The sequence below is a fragment of the Nomia melanderi genome, chromosome 1 (genome assembly GCF_051020985.1).
Source record: "Nomia melanderi isolate GNS246 chromosome 1, iyNomMela1, whole genome shotgun sequence".
Taxonomy (NCBI): Eukaryota; Metazoa; Arthropoda; class Insecta; order Hymenoptera; family Halictidae; genus Nomia; species Nomia melanderi.
In genome coordinates, this window is record NC_134999.1 from 319,789 (window position 1) to 343,041 (window position 23,253).

The 23,253-nt window shown below is 31.6% G+C and overlaps 4 protein-coding genes across 9 annotated transcripts in view; 3 read left to right on the plus strand and 1 right to left on the minus strand.

The window, feature by feature from the left end:
- Positions 1–23,253, minus strand: part of AGO1 (protein argonaute-1) — a 134,794-nt gene that overhangs the window by 71,389 nt on the left and 40,152 nt on the right. For 5 of the 6 annotated variants that reach the window (XM_076368526.1, XM_076368521.1, XM_076368520.1 and 2 more), the window contains exon 3: positions 10,415–10,531. In XM_076368526.1, the coding sequence (XP_076224641.1) occupies positions 10,415–10,526 (112 nt within the window). In that variant the 5' untranslated portion in view covers positions 10,527–10,531. Of the gene's footprint in view, positions 1–7,921; positions 8,052–10,414; positions 10,532–23,253 lie in introns of those variants that run through there. The other variant, XM_076368533.1, reaches the window with a different exon arrangement.
- mRpL53 (mitochondrial ribosomal protein L53) lies at positions 8,437–11,406 on the plus strand. Its single transcript, XM_031992948.2, has 3 exons — positions 8,437–8,652; positions 10,729–10,841; positions 11,085–11,406. Exons 1-3 carry the CDS (start codon positions 8,507–8,509, stop codon positions 11,288–11,290), a joined length of 465 nt encoding a protein of 154 aa, XP_031848808.1. The 5' UTR covers positions 8,437–8,506; the 3' UTR covers positions 11,291–11,406.
- LOC116434233 (uncharacterized) lies at positions 11,569–12,074 on the plus strand. Its single transcript, XM_031992949.2, has one exon. The coding sequence runs from the start codon at positions 11,783–11,785 to the stop codon at positions 11,972–11,974; it is 192 nt and encodes a 63-aa protein (XP_031848809.1). The 5' UTR covers positions 11,569–11,782; the 3' UTR covers positions 11,975–12,074.
- On the plus strand, positions 17,447–20,021 carry LOC143175209 (uncharacterized). The gene is made up of 3 exons (XM_076373175.1): positions 17,447–17,592; positions 19,191–19,747; positions 19,825–20,021. The coding sequence occupies exons 1-3, from the start codon at positions 17,447–17,449 to the stop codon at positions 19,830–19,832; spliced, it is 711 nt and encodes a 236-aa protein (XP_076229290.1). The 3' UTR covers positions 19,833–20,021.

Here is a 23,253-nt window from a genome sequence, read left to right on the forward strand (position 1 = left end):
GTAGAACCGAAATACAGAACTGTGAAAAATAACAGTTTTAGAACCCATATAATTTCGAAGACTCAAAATAGGAAACGAAACCGATATCATCTACATCTGTAATAACAGTTATGACTCGATTTCGGTTCACCATAATTGTCTCAATCGAAATCAGTATATAACAGTTTCATTAAATTAGACAATTTCTAAAATAAAAATGATCTAAAGAGCGACACAATAAAAAGCTTATGCGTCGACACAGCTCATAAAATTGACACTGTCACGAAGGGAATCGTACTTAACAGCAGCTCCGATACAATCAAATTTAAATGTTCCCGCCAAACAAAGGGCACATGGAACAAACTTTACATAATGGTAATCGCTTCGTAAGGAAGGAGAAAATATCAAAACCGCTCTTAATGCAGCACTATAAACGAGCAGAACCCACATTTGCGAAAAATCGTATGATTTAGAACGGAGTGTAAAAAATATAATTGTTTCTATAAAAAGCGGGAGAGAAAAGGCGGAAAAAGTTAACCTTGACGGACCAGATAATCTGAAATTTTATCGGGTAATAATAAGTAGGAAGGAACAAGAGATTGCTTTTCTTCATTTTTATTGCTCCAGAAATTTCGACGGTGAATCCTTAATGATTTGGGCTACGATTATACATTAAAAAAACTGAATTCTGCATCTTTTAAAAGATGCTTTAAATATTCAGTTAATGAAATGACCCGCGTACTCGTTTGATCTCAATTCAATTGAATCTTTGCGAATCTTTGCGACAAGTAAAATGCAATACAATTCAATGATAACAAAGTTTGACCTTTCTTTTTCAAGGTCAAAATGAATTTTGCAATATCTTCCTTACAGTCATCTCCTTTAAATTTGTGTACATACTTGGATCATATAGAATCACATTGGTAAAACACACAATCAAGTAGGATATTTAATAGAAACAGCAGAAAATATTAGCCACTGACATGCGAATGGAATTTGAAACAAAAATATCAAGAATTTCAACAAAACGCAGAATTAAACCATAAATAAATTGAAACACAATTAACGTGGAATTATATGGATCGCTTAGAAATGTCACTGAAAAGTAAACGCAACTCGAAACATTTAGTGCGAGCCGTTAAGAGGTGTCCCTAGGGTAACCGACCAAGACACTTCAACATTCCTTTTCGGCTTTCCATAGTTTACCACCTTGGAAACACAATCCCCAAGGATTTAATCGAACTCGGAAAGCTGTTAAAGTTAGAAAATTCGAAAGGTAGCGGTATCAGTTCACACCCTTTCACACGAAACTTCCGAGTCACATTTACTGTAAAATGTGAAACATCTATTTACACAAACTCATCAACCAATAAGTTATTAAAGCATTACATAAATGTTACATAGATATAAACAGTTGAAACAATAATGGAAGTTTTAACGCGTTACTGTGACGTGTAGCCCCCAAAAACACATTCTGTGGTATACAAACTGTATTATTCTATTTTGAAAATCTGGGTACCATGGGAATAGTTATTGAATCTATAGAAGAATATTTGGCAGAGAAATGTGAGAGCTAAATCTCAAGTAGGAAGACCAACGCGTTACATTGCAAGAATTCTACAACGAATAGGAAGGTGGTGCGTTATAACCCTAGAATCATTGATTAACTATAAGTACGATTTATTATATTCTATTCAACTTAAAAAAGTACGTGAAATTTGAAACGCATTTTTCTTAAAACAGCGCTTTTAAAACTTGTCCTCGCGATATCTCAGAAACCAGTCATTCGATCCAGTCGAAAAGCGAATAAGTTCATTAGATGTCCTAGCTTCGTTGCTATCAGAATTATTAAAATATTTGCAAGATTAAGGTCTCGCAACTTGAAAAATTAACGTTTTTGCTTGAAAAAATTCAATATTTCCCTTGAAATATTTCTTTTTCTATCTTTTTCAACGTTTCTTCTTATTGTGGTCACATCTAAACAATAGTCACATTTATGCAACTTAAAAATCCTTTTGATTTTTTTGTTTCAGGTGTCTACAATATTTCTGCAATCATGGTCATCACGGTACCAGATAGTATTTCTATCTATATATATATATATATTTATTTATTTATTTATTTATTTATTTCTATAATACTTTCCACTTAATATTCTATCATTGATAAGTTGTTTTTAATTTCATGGAAAATATGCAAAAAGAAATAAAAATTTATATCGTTTGACAGATGAAATATACCATGTCAAAATTTGATGATTTCTCTTGAACCTCTCAAAGAATTACATTATATGAAGTGTAATACGTTTTGAAAATAGTCCGACCCCAACATTTGTATGTTTTAACCTTCCAACAAGAAATCACTGGGTTCTTGATTATTATACATTACACATTTTTAACTAATACATTATACGTGATGTGTCACACTTGATTTTCTCAAAAATGAAGCCTCACATAAAAACATCTATTTTTTACAAGAGAAATAATCTTCATCCTACATTGATAAAGAAAAGTCTTTAAATTCCGTAATATTCTGAAATTGGTTTTAATCTATATAAACATCTTCGACGAGGTATTTTCAACATCAGCTAATAATAATTCAATCTGCTGCAGTGTATTGGATAGTTTAAACGTAAAATACTCTTGGGTGAAAAATATTTTTCAGCAACTTTGTACTTATATAGTTACTTATATATGCTCATTTATCAGGTCTACTTGACATCATTATCTCACCGTTTTAGCGCCATTTTGTTTAATTTTCTACAAGTTAATGACATCTTCACTTTGTCTCAGATAATTTGAATTTGGAAATATTATAAAAAATTTGTTACTAGCCTATGTGTTCCTACATCTTTAAATAACATTTCAAATACATAGATAAATTGAGGAACGCAGCGATATTAAACGATGGTGTATTATCCCGTTGAGAAATAAAGTTAACGCTAGCAATATAGATGCCATAGGTACTGGTTCTCGTATTATATCGTGGTAAGTTGGATTATTCATTCGGCCTTCAACGAATACGATGTCAGTCTGTATGTTGCAGTCAATGACTGTCCAAGCCATTGCACTTCCCTTATTTCGTGACGCACTTTTAATACTCTTTTGAGCGTACTATTGATAATCAAAACTGTTTAGATAACAATTAAAGCGTCTCTCATTTAAAAATGTTATTTTATGCCATTTCTACTTTTTTCATGTACTCAATCAAGGACGAAAAAACCTTTAACTTTGGAGGATCAAGTAAATCCATTTTTGTTAGAGTAATTTAAGAAAGCAAAAAAAAGACTTCTCTAAATAAAATTTTGTCAGCGGATCTGTGATGATTTGACACCGTTCTCAGACCATAGAAATCAGTTATCTACTTTTATTTCGAATAAAATGAAAAACGTTCCTTGCATTCCATTTTCGCACACATTATTACCATCTTACACTATAATTAACGGGAAAAGTCTAATTACATTTTATACAAGATAACGCATTGGTTCACATTAATGTTTAACATCGACAGTAATTTGCAGAAAATAATGTGAAATTGTCTCATTAGAAACATGAAAGATAGAATTTTCAAGATTTTGAAAAAATAAATGTTTTGGAGGTCAGTATTTCAGTAGATTTCAAGGTCACGACTATTTGTATGATGACTTTATGTTTTGTTTATCGAGTTCAGCGATATATAATTTTGTTCGCTGTTTTGTCTGCTAATGATATGACCTAATAGCGAAAAAACACAGTACACAAATAAATAAATGTCAAACGCGATGCAACGCTATTTTCTGTTGACCGATCAATTTTAAATCTTACACAGATTATTCTTTCATCCAGTGTTGCAAATCTAAGAAGAATTCTGAAAAAAATACGATGGTTGAAAAATAAGGCTCACCCTAATTAATACAATAGATAAAAGTTGTTTAAAATAATGATCTTGATAATATGTTTTAAGATCGTTAAAATCGGCAAGAAGTTGCTAATCTATAATTATCCAAATATTGTCATTTTACACAACATATGAGAATTCGAAAGAGCGAAAAATGAAAATCAGCTGTGAGTGGTAGAGATATGCGAGTTCAAGTTCTTGAAAGTGTTTAGAATTTCTCTAGAAAACCACCGCCAAATTTTATAATACAGCTTTCGGAAATGTCAAAAGAATCGAAAATTCGAAAATTAAAAACACTATTCAATTGATGTCAAAATCGCACAGAATGTTTACCACAAATGGAAAATACAAAAACACCACGAAAATGTAAATTAAGAATGCCATCACATGCTGGTCTGACCTTAAGAGATTAACAGGGGCAACAAAAAAAAAGGAAGGAAGGAAGGAAGAAGAAAGGTGGAAAAAAGAGAGTGACAAAACTGTCAAACAAAGAAAATGTCTTTACTATAAATGCATACATATATTATATAATAGTATGCCAATGAAAATAATTTTCTTTTCTTTTCACTAATAACTTTAAAAAGAACGGTTGATTAAAACGTATCGTTTTAATGGGCATAATATTTCATTGCAACAACGTTATATTATTATCAAAATTGTATTCTTAAAACATTATCAATTTTCAGCTGAAAGATACAGTTTTAAAACGCTATCAAATCATAAATATTTAGGTTATCCTTTTGCTTAAGACGTAAGATGACCCGATCTCATTTAATTTGTCAAGTATCTAAATTTTCAATTGTTTTCAATAGTATACTGAATCTTGCACAGAAGCCTGTTAAACTATTCTTCATTAATGTAATTTACTTTCATAAATATATTTTGTCTTGTTGGGTATCGATGAATATTTATGATGTAATAGTGCCTTTAAAGAAAGTGGACCATCTCTTTCCAACTTACTCTAAAGGAAAGAATATTCATGAAAATAATTATTATTCCAATCATTATTTTAAACCCCCTGATCAACAAAAGTAGATCATCAGTATTATCATTTAGAATTGTTTGTTATGAATAACTTTTTTTTTTTTAGATAACTGTTTATCATTATTAATAATATATTTATGCCTTTACACGCCATTCTTACTTACTTACTTACTTACTTACTTACTTACTTACTTACTTACTTACTTTCTTTCTTTCTTTCTTTCTTTCTTTCTTTTTTTTCTTTCTTTCTAGCTGCTTTCGTTAATCTGTCAAGATCAGACCAACTCGTAGTAGCATTGTTAATTTACATTTTTGTGATTTCTGTGACATATTTTCGATCTATATAAAAAAATCTGTGTGATTTTGACAGCAATCGAATGGTGTGTGCGTAACTATCTATTTAAACTTTGGGTCACTATATTAATCAACAGCTTCAGATCATCTTCTTTACCTTCAGATTCTAACAGTACGAAATTGTAATATTTAAATTAAAATATCTCTTAATCCAGCAATTTTTACACATAAATAGGTTAACACTTTCTTATACGTAATGCTCAAATAAATAGATTGGTACATTTAAAATTATATAATTTTATTAAAAGAAAAACGAAATTGACCTTAAAATCGCATCCACTAATCTGTCTGTAAAAAAAAATTTACGCGTATGACGTTCCCCATCAAACACAAACCACTTTTGTAAAAACATTTTTCTAATAACTTTTATCTCTTGTGAAATCCTTTACTGTACCCAGTTAAATGAAACAGCCTACATATGTAACATGATAATCAAAGTGTCAAAAATTTTTGTGAAACAAAGAAGAATTACATATTTTTCTAAAAAAATAAGTAGTCTTATCATTGAAAAAGTTAGCACCATTTAGAGTTTTAAGATGACATGTATTACTTGTCAAACGCAGTTAACTAGTTAACAGAGTAACAAATTATGAGATGAGAATGCATTAATAAAATTATTAATTCGTTAGTTGCAATTTCTATTAATTCAAAATCATTCATATAAAACGTTATTATCTCAATTATGTAACATTTGATTTTTATACAGTTTAGATTACATATACACTATAGTGGTTTGTAACTGATTTTAAATATTGTTACTGAGAAAATATTCTTTTACTCTCTGTTTTGCTTTTACAATAAAAATAAAAATAAAAATAATAATAATAATGTAGATTATAGATGTTCTTCATATGAACTCTGACAGACCCTATGTGGCCAACCATGTAATTTTAAGACACGTAAGCATTCTAAGGTTAATAGTTATGTATTTACTAGTATAATAAATCATTAAAACAATTTTGATGTTTGCATACTAACAATGAACTACACCCTCTTATTAAAATTTCATACTATTTTATAAATAATAATTGTGTTTTTCTTTTTGATGCACATTTCTTTGAAATTCATTATATATTAGTTTGATGTAATTTGAATAAAAGACAAAATAATGACATTTGGATAATATAATAATCTAGCAGATATTACGCTGTGCTTGTTTTGGGGTTTAAACTCGCATTGGAAGCAAGCGAAAAGACTGATTTAACCTTACTGCACTTTTCAATAATAAATATACTTAGACTTACATTAACAACACATGCATACCAAAATACACACTGATCTATGTTTTGGAAAAGTTAATTTATATTCAAACGAAGAAAATGAAAGAACATAGAATACTTCTTATAAATGTGAAATGAAAATGAAATACTAAAAATGTTAGAATTGATTTTAAAACCTTTATTGGTATAACGTTTTATTTCCCTTTGATTCATTAAGTACTACTAATCCATAAAGTCTTAAATCCTATTTTCAACATTCTGTGTATACTTTTCTTCGATTAAAATACATCTGTAGTCATTAAAAAGTGAACAAATTTTGGGAACGTAAAATTTATTTAAAATACTATTCATTTTTAGAAAATATTTTTAACATTTTATATGATGAATTTTCAATCAAAAAAGTTGTATTTTTAAAAAAATGTTCAATTTTAAATTAAAAAGAGAATTGAATTGTTGTAAGAAAATTTCAAACAATCCATGTGTATGTAATGTTTTTTTTTTCTTATTTATATCCATAAAACAAATTAACAGAATGCAGTCAAGACCTATATATTTAACAAGCATCATTTGTGTATATATTTATTATATACGTTTATCTTAAATAACATGGAAAATGTGAAAGTAACTTCACATGCACAAAAGTCATTAATAAGCAAACCTGCACAAATTTCAAATCGAAAAAATTATTCTATCGAGTTTTATAGAGCCAAAAACTGACAAAAAGTTATGGTTCCTATAATTCGAATCAGTTTAATATATTTCAAAATTAAAAGTTGAATTTTTAGCAGATAATTATTTCTAAAAGAATTGAATAATTCAAACAAGTTTCATTCGTTGAAACATCTCGAATGGAGAACAATTTCTTAACAAATAACAAAAATTACTTGTCAGTATTTAAATTATTTTATTAATTTCTAATGTAACACTGCATAAATATGTACAAAAATTGAGGAACGACAAATATCAGATCCGATAAATTGCTATAATGGAGGAAGAAAACATTATGTAAAATTTATGCCATCTAAAAGTAGCTAATTTACAATTAGCAGTCAAGTTGTTCGGGAATTATAACCCTACATAAATTAATCAGAAATGAATTAAATTCTCTTGTCAATTTGATCTAAAGGTAACAAATTTATACAAACTAGTTTTTAAATTTCAATACTTGACTCAGCTTTAATTTTCTAATACTTAGTTAATTTTAAATTACACGTTATCCATGTTCTGACGGATCAAAAGTGACGACACACTGAACCTATCGAACGAGATTCTTTCAGGACTTTAAAATTTCTTTTTAATTTTCTTATCTTCACTTTGTTAGATATAGCAGTTATTTATAGATTTATAGTTTGAATTAATTCTGATTACTTTGTAGTAATCAAATAAGAACAAAGGACTAGAGCTGCTTAAGGAAGGATATCTTTTCTTGCTTAGACAAATACATGAGATTAAATTTTGTAATATATTTAGACCTTACACAAAAATAATAATCAAATTATAATACTCACGTCGTCCTACGGGATGCATTTTTACTGTTGACGATGAAAAATACCAGATAACCACTAATAAATAAGTAAAAAATTTAACACAAAACCCACTGACCACACGACACCCTGCAAACGAGACTATCTTCTGCAATGGCTGCTACCAGCTTTGTTCCAATTGGTCTTAAGACAACCAATCAGCGCACGAATAATAGAACTATAGCTAGTGATATTTGGCGCTATGATGTTATTAAAAATTATAAAAATTTGAAAATTTTTAAAAGATATTCATTAAATTATATAATAAAAAATATACCAATAGTAATTATTTTATACGTTATGTACAATAATTGTTCATTATGAAACAATATTACTTAAAGTTAAGTTTTCACAATATATAAAAATTTCAGAAAATACAAAACGCTGAAACGAATGTGGAATATTTCTTTCTGTATGTTTAATTGTATTAAAGTTAAAATTCTTATATAATTATTAAATAATATAATGGTAAAGAATTTTCTCATTGGGGTGGCACTGCGATCGCAATTTTTCCTAGAATTATAACTGTGGCGATATATACGACACGCGATTGCGTGTTAGATTTCCGAAATGTCGATTCCTCTTAGTGGAAGTCGATCACGTTCTGGAGGAATCATTAGTGCAATTGCAAAACATTTAAGGAGTTTAACTTTAAAACCGGTAAAATCTATCAACGTAAAGTTTGATCCCTTCGATTATAATGCTTTGCAAACGAGGTTAGTTTTTTGAAACTTTAATTTATATGATCAATTTCTTAGATTTTAATTTTAATAAATTTAATTAAACATAGTTAACCAATTTTGGTTTCAATTTTTTTAATGTATATTGTATAATATACAATTTACTGTTGGTTAAAGATTTATACTTAGATATAAATTTTCTGTGGAGAAAAATTGACTTGAATGGTATTTGAATGATTTTAGAAAAACCAATTCATTGGTACTATATCGTAGTATAAAAATCATAAATGTTATTTTGAAAAATGAAATTGTGATTATAATGTTGTGTATATTCTTAAAGTAACAATTAGTGTTCCAAGAGGTTACCATCCAATGACGTCAATACTACGCGCATGTGCATTACGAAGTTTTCAGTAGCTAGCAGACGAAGTGCATATTCGTATTTTTAGAAGCTTTTCAATCGTTTAAACCAGCATTGTTCATGGGTGGAGCCCTTTACGCGCGGCTTTATCTCGTTCTATGTGTTATATTGTGTCTGTTGCAATGTACACACATAATGTGACATGTATTAACATTCCTGTACATGCTAAGAGAGAATAAGGAAAGTTACGAAGCAACTCACGAACCGTGTGATATTGGTTTATAATATTATAGTAACAGTAAAAATTAATATTCAGAATAAGTAAATCATTTAGTTCATCCATAATTTGTGACATTCGTGTAATACAATTTTTTTATAATAAACAACTGAAAAGGTATAGTTCATTTTTTATACGTATTAGTAGATTTTAATTTTGTTTTATTTACTATATCTTATTTTATGAATTATAATTGTTGTATATTGTATATTTTTTAAGATTATTTATAATTTAGCATGAATTATAAAGTGTTTGTAGTTATGTTAATAAGCAATTAAAAGTGTTGTGACTTAATATTTTTATATGGTATGTGACAAAAAAAATATTTTTACTCATTATTTAAATTAAAATATTTCGAAAGATCATAGAGATGTCCAAACTATTTTCATCTTAATGTAATATTTCTGTACAGTTAAAGTATAGAACATTTTCATATAGGTCATTGGTATAGATATTACAACTCGATGAAAAAACAATATATGTTTTTGGAAACTCAATAATCTTAACAGACAATGTGTCTATAATTATAATGAACAAATATGATTGTCACTGAGTGAAGTTATTGTTTTTCCACAAGGTGTATGACTGAATTAAAACTCAATATGTCTTTGTTTTAAACTATGTACTAGTTGAAATTAATTACTGAATTATTTAAAATATTTAAATGTGACATAATCTTTTGAATTATATTGTAATTATGCGTACATTAGCTTAGTTAATTTTTATAAGCATTTGGAATTTCTTACATTTGATAACAAATAATAAATTCGTAAAATTAAAAAATGCTGTAAGCATTAATGTAGTGTAAATAGGCTAAATGTTTTAAAAGCAGAGTTAATATCATAACATATTTTCTTTCCTATTTGCGCTCATCTATTATCTTTGATATACTTTACTACATTTCTAAAATATTTCACATATTTGTTTTTTTTTTCACTAATTTTGTATGTAATTATAAAAATAATTATATAATAATATTTTATTTTTGTACAAAAAATTATACAATTACCTAGAAAGCAATGTCTATATTAAAAAGTACTCTTTCCTTAAGGATTAAGAGGGATTATTACAAATAATGCAAAATGATCATTGAAAAAACTTATTTAATATTTTAGTAATTTTAATATGTTACTCCAATATAAAAATACATTTGAACTTACCATTACACTGTCCACATCCATATGCTTTACCCAACATGGACACAGCTGTACTTATCCGAAGAGTACTTAAATCTGGCATTTGAAGCGGTAATTGTTGTTCCATTTGCGCCATTTTGTCTGAAACAATATAAATAGTACATAATTATATATAAATTATTAAATAATTTGTTAATATAATGAAATAAATATTTTTCATGTAAAAAAATTAAAATTAGTTGAAAAATTAGTATATGTTGTATATATTATATCATTGTTATGTATTATAAAAATATAAATACATATATATAAAATATATATATGGTTTATGTTTGCAGAGATTTTTTCTTTCATATTACAACTCCAAAGATTTTCGCAACAAATCCAAATTGCACCGTGAAACCACAAATAGTTTCGGATCTGTCTGAGCCTGTAGTTACATTCAAATTATGTAAGTATTACACTATTTTATTTAAAAATATTTCTGTATTAATTAATATTTCAGTATTATTATATTTTTTACATATAAAAATGCTAAAAGAAGCTTTTAATAATAAAATAAGTAGTATGATAAGTATAATTCAAAGAGAAATGAAAGAAATAATTATTTTACATTAAGTTAGATTATTTAAAAGTTTTATTGATAAAATTTTGATAAGAGAAAATGATATATTCTTGCGTTTCTATCTTCCAGTATCAGGTGATAATGTGGTAGTCAAAAGTGCAAACTTGACGTCTCTGAATATTTTGGAACTTTACAACAAACACATCACACCATTAGCTCCATCTGAACCTGAAACTGGAAGTGAAAGAACAGCAGCAGACAAGGAGGAAAAGAAGAAACGAAAGAAAAGAATGAAATATAAACGTGAATCCAAAAATAGACCAGTATTTTTATAAGTTTATATTGGCAATGTGCTAATTTGTGTGTATGCTAGTAACTTTTTAAAGATTAAAGCATAATTGGATACAAATATAAATATAGGTTGTAGAATAAAATATTTTTAGAGAAAAAATCAACTTTATCGTTCATTTGAAACGTAAAAATCCAATTTTCTTTTTTCTTCTTCATTTATAGAATATCACAGAAAATTAAATGTACATTGTCAATTCATAAGAGAGGTTTAGTAATTAATATGTTCACTGAAAAGTACATTTTGATTGTCAGCAATATTCAAATATAAAGTAGGAGGAAGAAAGAAAATTCACGAGTATATCAAATTATTTTTATATTTCTCATTACCTACGTTTTATTGCATTTGCATTTTTCTATGAAGAATTGACTTTTTCCTTTCATAATAAAATTTAATTGTTTAATTATTCTTCTTTACTTTTAATACACTAGAGGATAGAGAATTTTAACTTAAGTATAAAAGGAGTTTTGTTTATAAAATGGCTAGCCATACTACAAATAGTAAAAACTACAATATGAAACTTATTGATACTCTGTACAATCAGGTTCCAGCATTTACAGATGTCTTTGATGAAGAAACATGGTATATTTTTGTTGCCTGCTTTGTAGCAGGTACATTTTTAATTACGTTTATTCTTTCAAGATTTATAACATTAACACCTGTGGAATAGGTATAAAATATATTCAAAAAAATGTGTGTTACATTCATATACATATACCATTATTTATATTTAGTGCATTACATTAAATAATAATACATTGTACTGATAAGATTTCTTTGCACACCTTAGTTATTTCTGGTAATAATTTCAATAGAAAAATATGTGTACATGTACATATGAACACTGCTTTGAAATAGTTTTAAGTGTCTTAAACACTTTGTTACACTATTTCCAACAGTATTTAATGTTAAAACTGTACATACCAAAATTATTTATACTATGAAATTGTGGAAATCGAATTGGTCTTTATATTACAAACTGATCATAAACCCTTTGTAATTCATTATATTTACACTGTTTTCATAAGAATTACAGAATTTATACCTTTAATGTAATCAAAATTATATAAGACTTCATAATAAATAAATAATAAATGGAAAAATTGTGGTAGTGTATAATACATTGTCATTATAAAATCAAATGATGTTTTATTACTTTCAATTCAGAATACTGAATGTTTACAGATATAACTATAGTTGTATTTATAAGTAATAACATATTAATTAAATGTTATTTTAGTACACAGTAAATTTTGTGTTATTAATTTTAATTCATTACTATATACAATACAGTTATAATGAAATTTGAAGTTTATACGTACACAAACTAATATTTTAATTAATTTATGCATGTAGTAATACTTGTACTTTTATTATATTCAGTAAGAACTCGTGCATTATAATAGTGACAATATTAAGTCTACAAAAACATTTACTGATGAAAACTTATTCTATGTTTTAATAACATGGGTATTCATTTGAAATATATTTATTTAAAATTAATTATCTATATAATAATAAAAACATTCCTAAAGTTTACCTATGTTTAGGACGTCTTTAGGTGGGGTTTCCCCTTAAGGTGTGGTCTATGGATCTTACGTTTGTGTTAATCACTGAAAGTTGGATTTTTTAATTTAAAACAGTTTTCGTTTATCAGACATGTTTCCTTGTTCACTTTATTATTTAATAGTGATACTTGTTGATAAGTTGGCATATAATTATTCACTAGAATTAGGAATTCGATTATTATTTAAAAAATTTCGACATTATAACTGCTGGTTATAAGAGTAAATGAAATTTATATTTTACAATATTGCTACAAGTATCACCTTTTTTGTGTGTAAAGAGAATCTATAGTTGACTTCTACTATCAGCTGTTTATTCTGGAATTCATACAGCAACTTTCAATGTTTGAATCATTGGAAATTAAAATGCAATACAAACTTTATTTATAAGTACATCATAAGGAGTTTAATATTTACATCTATCTACACAAATTTTAGAACAAAGATATATCCATCAATCTTTGTTTAAAGCTTTATTGACATTTATACAAAATATGTATATGTACCATAAGTGTTCTCAGTGTGAAATCCGAGATCCTTCATTTCATATTTCTGTTAACTTCTGTTGTCCCAGTGCTCAGAATACGAGTTCAACTTTTAACACGTTGACTACCATGGTTTACTACCATCACTGATCAGAGCTTTCAAATCGCTTGAGAACAATGACAATAAAAAACATTGATGTCCAATAGAAATATTTAGTAACACAAACAGCTAGATAATAGTGTAATATAAGTACTGTAATACCAAGTCATTAATAATTATTTCTAATACCACTTGGCTCTGTTATGAAAAAATAAGTATTATTGTGGGAATCAACTTGGAAATAGTGTACGCAGCGTCTTACATACACGAAAATGCGACAAAGGGGGGTATTTTGTTTATTAAATAATATTTTTAATAACACGACTCACAATATAATGCCATAACAACTGGTTCCATCTCATTCACACCTTCTAGAACATACTTTCGTCACCATGCATTAATGTTCACGTATATTTGGAATATTCTAGATTCATTAAAATGAATCAATATATTCTAGAATATTCCACACATCATGAACATTCACACGCACACGCACAACCGCTGTTCATCTACTGCACACACGTTCATCCGTACACCCATTCTCACACTTGGCCATCCTGCAATGATACCCGCTTCGGGTATTCCGTTTTTATCACGCCTGTTTATTCGTCAGTTGTTTCTTATTCGCTCGCGTTACTGTCTCCGCTACTGACATCTTAATCGTCACGTGTCCACGGTTTCATCGGATCTGCTGCTATGGATGTTTCGTACGGAAGCTCATGGCTTCCGACTTTTTCGATGATGTACTGGTCGTGTCGCAGTAACCCTAACTTTAATTCCGGGCCCATTTGCGTCTTTTTAATGGCTACTAGCTCATCTATATGGTAGCCCGGTGCTTTCTTCCGCCTTTTATCGAAGTCCTTCTCGTGTTCCTTTCGTTCGATTTCGGTTTTCCTCGAAGTTGACGGTCCATTCTTCCTCCAATACCTCTCGTATCTGTGGGTTATCCTTCGCACGCATACCTGTTCCGAAGAACAATTGAAATGAGGACGTACTAAGACTACAATGCGACGTCTCGCATTAAAATATTTTTGCGCTAGTTCCAAATTTCGGTTACATTCATTTCCCCAGATTTGCCAACGGTCCTCGTAAAAGCAGTCCCCCTATCAGAGATGATGCGACAGGGGTTTCCGAACGTGATCACCTGTTTTTCGAGCCGCTGCAACACCTCGCGAGTGCTCGTTGATTTCGTCGCGTGGTACCAGACGAACTTGGTAAAAGCATCGACAACGAGTAGAATGTATCGATAACTTTTCTTTGTTGACGGAAGAGGTCCAGGATGGTCTACACAGTATGAATCTAACGAGGTACCTCACTTTACCAATAGGTGTGAGAAAATCGTCTTGTTTCCCCAACTTTCGTTCTGCCAATATGCATTCGATGCAATTGTATGCAATTTGCAATAATTTTCTCAGTTTTTGATTTGATACTCGAAAACCAACAATCCCTTCTCAGTCATTTTTCTGTTTTTGTTGCCACAAAAGAAGGACCATTTCCGTCTGCTTACTGTATTACTTGTGACTGTAATCCTTTCGGTACAACCAGCGGGACATCACCGTCGACAACTTTAAAAAGCAAACCGCAGCAAGTAATCGCTCATCTTCTCTTCCTCGGTCTTGGTTAAGTCGAAAATCCGACTTAACCAAGTGTTTCATGGTTTTTCTGTTGTGCTCGCCTCATCTTAAATGCAATTCCGTCATCCTCGCGAATTAATAAACATTCTGGCAGAATGTTTCTGCTAAACGCGTCTACACGCGTCATTGCTTTGCCCTGCTGGTGTTCTATAGTGTCATTCAATTCTTCCAATAGTAGAGCCTACCTCGCAACGTGAACGCATAAGTTTCGTTCCTTCATCGTCAGCGCGAAAGCTTTACGGTCTGTTAGAATCTTCAAATCAATGTCTATTAAATACGTCCTGAATACTTTGAGGCCCTTTACGATCGCGAGAACCTCTAATTCATTGCTCAAGTATTTTTCTTCCGCCGGTGTTGTCTTTCCGCTCGTGAAATATACTGGATGCATGTCGCCATCGTCGTCGCAATATTGCATTAATATCGCCCCGAAACCGTACATAGACGCGAGTGAAGCTCGGTGCGTGCTTCTGCTCTATACAATTTTAATACCGGCGACTCGCATAATTTTTACTTTAACTCTTCAAACGCCGACATTTCCTTGGACCCGAAAACAAATTTTCGGAAATACCCAGTTAACTCCAAAAAATTTTGTACTTGTTTAATCGTCGTCGATTTCGGAAATTTTACCACAACCTGTGTTTTTTGCTCGGAAGGTTGAATCGTGCCATTTTCGATTATGTGACCCAAAAATCCTACTCTGCTCTGTAATAACGCGCATTTCTTCCAATTTATCTCGAGACCGATTTCTTTCGCCATTATAAGTATTTGTGCTAGTTTTTGTATCTCGATTTCAAGGTCGATTGATGGTGCAATTAAATCGCCTATATATGTCAGTAGAATTTTCTCGTTAATTAAGTTCCTAAATACAGCATCGATAAACCTCGTGAAAACGGCGAGCAAATTACATAGACCAGACGGTACACGCAAGAATTCGTATTGGCCATCCGGTACGACGAACGATGTGAATTTACGGCTGCCTTTATTCAATGGCACGTGAAAAAACCCGTTTTTCAAGTCGAGCGTGCCAAATGTTTTCACGCCTTGCAACGCATTGAGCTGCTCTTCTACGATCGGTAACGGATAGTATCTACTTTTCAAGATTTTTTGATTTATTTTTCGATAGTCTACACACAGTTGTTTTGAATCGTCTTTTTTATCTACTAGAACAATAGGATTTGGGTATTCCGACAGTGGCGGCCGTACGATACCCTTCTGCACCCATTCCTCGATTTCTTTGTTTACTAGCGCCCTTCTCGTCGGTGCCAGCCGTCGCGCTCTTTGGTAAACCGGTTGTTCATCGAAGTTGTTAATTCTTATAATCTACGCTACCGAATTCGTGTTTCCGGCCGTCCCGTGTTGCTTATAGCTATGGACAGCCTGATGGGATGTATCCATGTTTTTCACATTGGTAATGTCACACGCTACGCTCCTTTGCTGGGCAGTTTCGTGATTCAGATGTCCCGCCTCGCCGTTGTAGTAGCAATTTCCTGCATCTCTTCTTGGTGCTCTCCAGTTGCACTGCCGATGTTCATCCGTTCTCATTGGTGGATTCACTCTCCAGTGATTTCCATAAGAAGTGCTCCCTTAGCTCGGTTGTAGTAGAGAGAGAGCTTCTCGAAAGCTCGCAGTGTTGCCTTGGAATGGTTGCCCCCCCCCCCCCCCCTCTCTCTCTCTCTCTCTCTCTCTCTCTCTCTCTCTCTCTCTCTCACTATCGATCATAGTGATCAGGAAGGGCTGATGGTTTTTATTCTTTATTGTTTAGTTCTTTGAGGGACTTTGAACAAAAAATTCGTATCTAAAAAAGATCAGCGCTTGATCATTCTTAAATTACGGATCTTTAATTTGTAAAAGCGCTTCTGTTTGACATTCTACACTGTTGTGTGGCGTTAGTACAGTTGATCTCACCCGACGGTACACCAAAGTGTCTTGCGAATACAAAAATGCGGATTGTGCGCATAATTTCTTTACATACGTTAAGAACACACACTCTGTTGTAAAAAAAGTGTAATTTTTAGGGACGTGCGCAGAATTAGAGTAATATAAAAAGAGGGGATACTTCTATTTATTTTATATCGGAACTTAACGGTTTTTTCTTCATTGTTATGTTAAGAAAAGTTAAGAAAAGAATTAAATACACTATGCAACGAAGTAAAGGTATGGGGAATTTAACATACTGTTTTATTTCGATAGTGTGTAAGCGTATTACTATATTGGAACCTTATGTTTCGGCTTGTTATGTGCAATCACGTTTCAACAGGATTTCGAAGTGGGTAATAAACACAGTATTTAGTACGGAAGTGGGGAAGGAGTTCTATTTACTATTCGCCTCTGACGTTACGGCCCCCAGCCTGTGGCTTAATGGGACACAGGGGCAAGATACTTATGGCTGCTCAGTTTCGGCACGTCTTTGTTCTTGGTCAAGCCGAGGGACGAAGAAACCAGACGACCAATAACAAAGATGTGCCGAAACTGAGTCGCCATAACTATCGGGCTGAGCACCGCGAGTAGTCGTCTTCCCTTGCCCCTGTGCACTTTTAACCCTATGGCCGGCGGCCGTAACGCGAAAGACGAATAGCATGAACAGCAATGATACGAAGTCAACGACTTGATACAAATTTCTTAAAACTACACTAATACATCATTATTAGCTGTTTAAATAGTAAGATTCGACCTAAAACATTCTTGGAATTTAAGGAAATACATGGTATTTATGAAGCTCTTTGAAACTTGATTTGCTACATAATAGGTGGAAAAATATCTAACTATATCAATGATCTAATATGGTTATCTGATACTTGAACTTTGACAACATCAAAAACTGAAAAAGATACAAATGAAAAAATGGCAATTTATTGAAACAACCTGTATCTCTTTTTAAAGAATAAGCTTCACTTTCACTGTCTTTCTTTAAATGAAAATAGTTTCCAGAGAAATACATATATTTAACGTTTTGATCAAGCGAGAAAATATATCGGACTTGCTTTATAATACTTTTGAAATGTTAATCAAACACGTAAAAAAATCAACTCGCACAATTTTTAAAACGATTATGCTCCGTTAACTGTGATGGAGTAAAAGAAAAAAAATATATATAATAAACATGCGATCAGTTACGCAATAACAAAAATTTCAACTGTTACATTCTTTTATTACATACTGCTCAAAATACTGGAATTTTTTTCATGAAAATGATTTCAAATAGTTATTAATTTTTATTAATTTTAGCCTTCTCGGCCATGAAATGGACTTGGTTTACATTTAGCTACTTAAACTACACACACATAAGGACATCCACGCAAACCATAAATCATAGTTTATCTTTTCTTGACAAAAGTAAGTGGACATGTAAAATGTTACAGTGTTATTTGAATTCAAGAAATGTAAACTAACGTCGCGTGCTTGTGACTGATACAAAGACTGTAAACAAACATCTAGCAGTTTAAAATTTGCCTTCCTGACAATAGGATTGTCTGCTAATATTATCAAAATGCCAAAAATCGGAAAACTTCCGTAGCAAACTGGAAATTTGATTATTTTGGATTGCCGCAAAGGAGTGAGTACGATAACAGGGAAGTTTCATGCGTCGAAATGTGCAGTTCACAAAATAAACAAGACATTTTTAATACACGGTATTGTAGGTAATTTAAAACGTTGTGAACGGAAAGAATGTACTACTGTACATGATGATCGACGAATTGTCCGCGAATGTCGACGAAATCCAATGACTTCATCCTGAAAGCTAGTGGAATCATTAAAATTTAATGTATCGACGAAAACTATAAAATGAAGATTACGTGAAGGTGGATTGCAGAATCGTAGGGCTGGATGTAAGAAAGGAAAGAAGGAAAGAAGGAAAGAAGGAAAGAAAGAAGGAAAGAAGGAAAGAAGGAAAGAAGGAAAGAAAGAAGGAAAGAAGGAAAGAAGGAAAGAAAGAAGGAAAGAAGGAAAGAAGGAAAGAAGGAAAGAAAGAAGGAAAGAAACACAAAGAAAGAAAGAAAGAAAGAAGGAAAGAAGGAAAGAAGGAAAGAAGGAAAGAAGGAAAGAAGGAAAGAAGGAAAGAAGGAAAGAAGGAAAGAAGGAAAGGAGGAAAAAAGAAAAGAAGGAAAGAAGGAAAGAAACAGAAAGAAAGAAAGAAAGAAAGAAAGAAAGAAAGAAAGAAAGAAAGAAGGAAAGAAGGAAATAAAGAAAGAAACAGAAAGAAAGAAGGAAAAAAAGAAGGAAATAAAGAAAGAAACAGAAAGAAAGAAGAAAATAAAGAAAGAAACAGAAAGAAAGAAGGAAAAAAAGAAGGAAATAAAGAAAGAAACAGAAAGAAAGAAGGAAAAAAAGAAGGAAATAAAGAAAGAAACAGAAAGAAAGAAGGAAAAAAAGAAGGAAATAAAGAAAGAAACGGAAAGAAAGAAAGAAACAGAAAGAAACATTTCGTTTTTGCAAAAAAATACATTAATATGCCAATGTCTTTTTGGAAAAAAGTAATCTGGACTGATGAAAGCAAATTTGAATTACGGCAATTAAAAGGGCAGAAGCGTCTGTGGAGGAAACCTAATAAAGCATATAAGAAACAATTTATTATGCCAACAGTAAAATTTGGAGGTGGATCTTTGATGGTGTGGGGGTATTTTTCATATCATAGGAGTGGAACATTAGTGCCCATTGATGGTATAATGACATCATATCAGATGGTATAATGAATATCAGTAGTAAAAACGGGCTTAGATGAAGATTTTATATTTCAGAAAGGTAACGACCCAAGGCATAGCGCAGAAGAAGCTCAACAATTTTTTCAACATTCAGGCATTAAGTTACTCGAATGGTCAGCACGGAGCCCGGATTTGAATCCTATTGAAAATTTGTGGAGTGTACTAGACTCTAAAGTACCATTAAATAGTCGTAATAATAAAAAAAACGTTTCCTGACTCTTTCACTAGAGCGCGTTTGCAGAAATGAATAAAAATTCTATGGAAAACTCAGTAAATGGTATGCCACGCCGTTTAGAGACAATTGTAAAAACAAAGGGCAATAATACTTAATATTAATTATTAATTATTTATGATGAGAGTAGTAGTTTATTATTACCGCATTACGTGTCCACTTACTTTTGTCTCCACGCATTTGGTTGTCTTATTCATTAATGTTATTTATTTATACAGAACTGTAAATATTACTATCCATTATTGCTTGAATAATGTACACTACCGCTCAAAAGTATCCGGACACTTGCTTTTGTTCTATAAAACATAGTTTAACTTTGTACGAAAGGTATTTAGAATGGTTATATCAATTGTAATTATTATTGTAACCTTTTTGAGGTATCATAGCATAGTAGAATTAATTTTTATGTACAAATTATATAATGAGTATGCAGAAATAAAATTCCTGCACAGAAATACAAAATCTAATGGAACGATCTCGACGCTTAAAAGGTACTCAAGTTCCACTTTCTTTGATCTCTATGGCGCAGAACGAGTTCATAGAGTTCTTCAATACGTATTAAGTGTCTGTAAACTGTTGATGATATGTTTATGTTCTCTCGATAGAGGTAAGAATGGAGGTAACGCTATGCACTCGCCAGCTTCGCTTTAGTTCGTCTGTAGCTTCTTTTCCATGAAGATATGAATTCGAAACGAGAATTATCGATACAGAAACGTGCCAGTATCCTTACACTTGCAGAAGAAGGATATACAGTTAGAGAAATTGCACTGCGTCAGAAAATTGCGAAGTCAACAGTACATGACACTATTAAAAAGTATGCAACAAGTAAAGATTGCTCGTCAAAAAAAAGAACAGGACGACCAGCAAAAACTACAAAATCCGAAGACCGATTTATCGAAACCATAAGTAAACGTAACAGACGTCTTACTGCATCAGAAATCACTGCGGAAGTTAATAGGACAAGGCAAGATCCCATCAGCGTGGCGACGGTCAAACGGCGGCTAGTGAATGTTGGTCTCCGTGGATGTGTGGCTGTTAAAAAACCACTTTTAAGACCAATAATTAAGAGAAAACGATACAATTGGGCAAAAGAACACAAAGATTGGACAATCTCAAATTGGGAAAACGTGTTATGGACGGATGAGTCCAAGTTCGAAGTTTTTGGCAGCAAAAGACGTCAGTTCGTTCGCAGAAAACCCAACGAAAAACTCTTAGACGATTGTGTAGTGCCAACGGTGAAGCATGGGGGTAGTTCGATTATTGTGTGGGGTTGTTTTGGCAAAAATATGGCGGGTGATATAGTCAAAATAGACGGCATATTACGCAAGGAACAATATTTAAACATTTTAATTGAACACGCTGTGCCCTCCGGTAGTAGGTTAATAGGATCAAATTTTATATTTATGCAGGACAATGATCCTAAACACACAGCTAAATTGTGTAAAAACTATTTAGAGACATTAGAGAAAGAAAAACTACTAAAAATTATGCAATGGCCACCACAATCCCCGGACCTCAACCCCATTGAAAAATTATGGGATGAATTGGACAGAAAAGTGCGTGAAAAGTGCCCAACATCGCAAAAGGACTTATGGAAGTGTTTGCAAGAAACGTGGAAAGAGATTTCCACAGAAACAATGAAGAAACTGGTAGAAAGATTGCCAAGATTAGTGCAAGCGGTAATATCTAACCGCGGTGGATACATCGATGAATCTCGTATTTAATTTTAGTGTAGTATTGGTAAGTTCCACAGACGTAATTTTTAATTTAAAACGTTAGATATTTAATAAGAAATTAGAAATTTTATAAAAAATCGGTTTTAGTCACTATTTTAGGCACTTACATAAAATTTATGCAACGTTAATACATATTTCGCAAGTGTCCGGATACTTTTGAGCGGCAGTGTATATACAATGAAAACACGTAGGCAATTAAATTTAGTTATATATAACAATACAATTATTTTCATTAAACATCATTAATAGTCATTTTTATTATCTGCCCACTTACTTTTACCCCTGCCTGTATATCTTTTAATCTATATTTACATCTATCTAGATAATTCCCTGCATTCTCCTACCAGGTGTTTCAGTATCCCGTTCTAGTGCTTTTGCCCTTGGATCTCTTGTCCTCTCTGTTTATGGTTCAGTGCTAATCTGCCCCTTTTTATTTCCTCTAGTACTATATAATAGTTCGGTGAATTTCTTTCCAATCGTAGGTACCATTTTATGTATTTCGTTTATATAGTCTCTACGTCTTGTCACTCTGACTATCGAAATACCTCTTCTCCATATAATAGCATTTCTGTGATTAGTTTCTCGAGCATAAACATTTTTTACAAACTTTTGCTAATTCACCAAACCTGTCGCACTACCGCTCGTGCTTTTTTCCCGTTTTCTCTTACATGGTTCCCTCACTTACCATTCCTTTGAAATCTCATTCCCAAATATACAAACTCCTTCACTACTTTAATTCCTTAATTCTATTTATTCCCATTTCTGAATGTCATCATTTCAGATTTTTCTACGTTTAATGTCAGTTTCATTTTATATCAGTTGTTTCATTTCTTCTTCCTTGTTAGCAGCTGCAACGGTATCGTCTGCATATATACTAGTGCACAGAATTTACTTAATTAAATGTCTGCAATGAATATGGTAAATAAGGTTGGGCTTAGCAGGCATTCCTGTCGTACCCCCTCGCTCATCCAAAACTCCTCTGTTACTTGGTCTCTTATCCTTACAACATTATTGGTTTCTTCATGAATTTCTTTAATTCTTTCTATTAGTCCTTTTGATATCCCCCCTTTTGCTTATCATTTTCCACAAGAGTTCCCAATTAACTTCATCAAAGGCAGCTTTCAAATCTAGGAAGAAGGTTAATACCTTGCCCCCCTGGGAGTGTAGCAATAGAAAACAAACTAACCAAGCGTGTCTCACTCCGTCACACTCGGTCTCGCTTCTGTCTTTTGTTGTTGCCGCCCGGCAACACCGAACATGCGCCAAAGATGATGGCGAATAGTGACCAATTTGGCCGTTTTAGGCGGCCAAAAGTCAATTTCAAAAATTTTCCCTAAGCCGTGCAATTTTTGCTCCCTGAGATAATTGAATGTGTAAGAAATAAGGTACTATTTGGTTTTTCCTTCATTCATTCACTCATAAACTCGTGTGTTTTGTTGAAAGTTGAGAGTTTTCGTTTTCGTTAAAACGGCCAAATAGGCCACTGTGCGGCGGCTC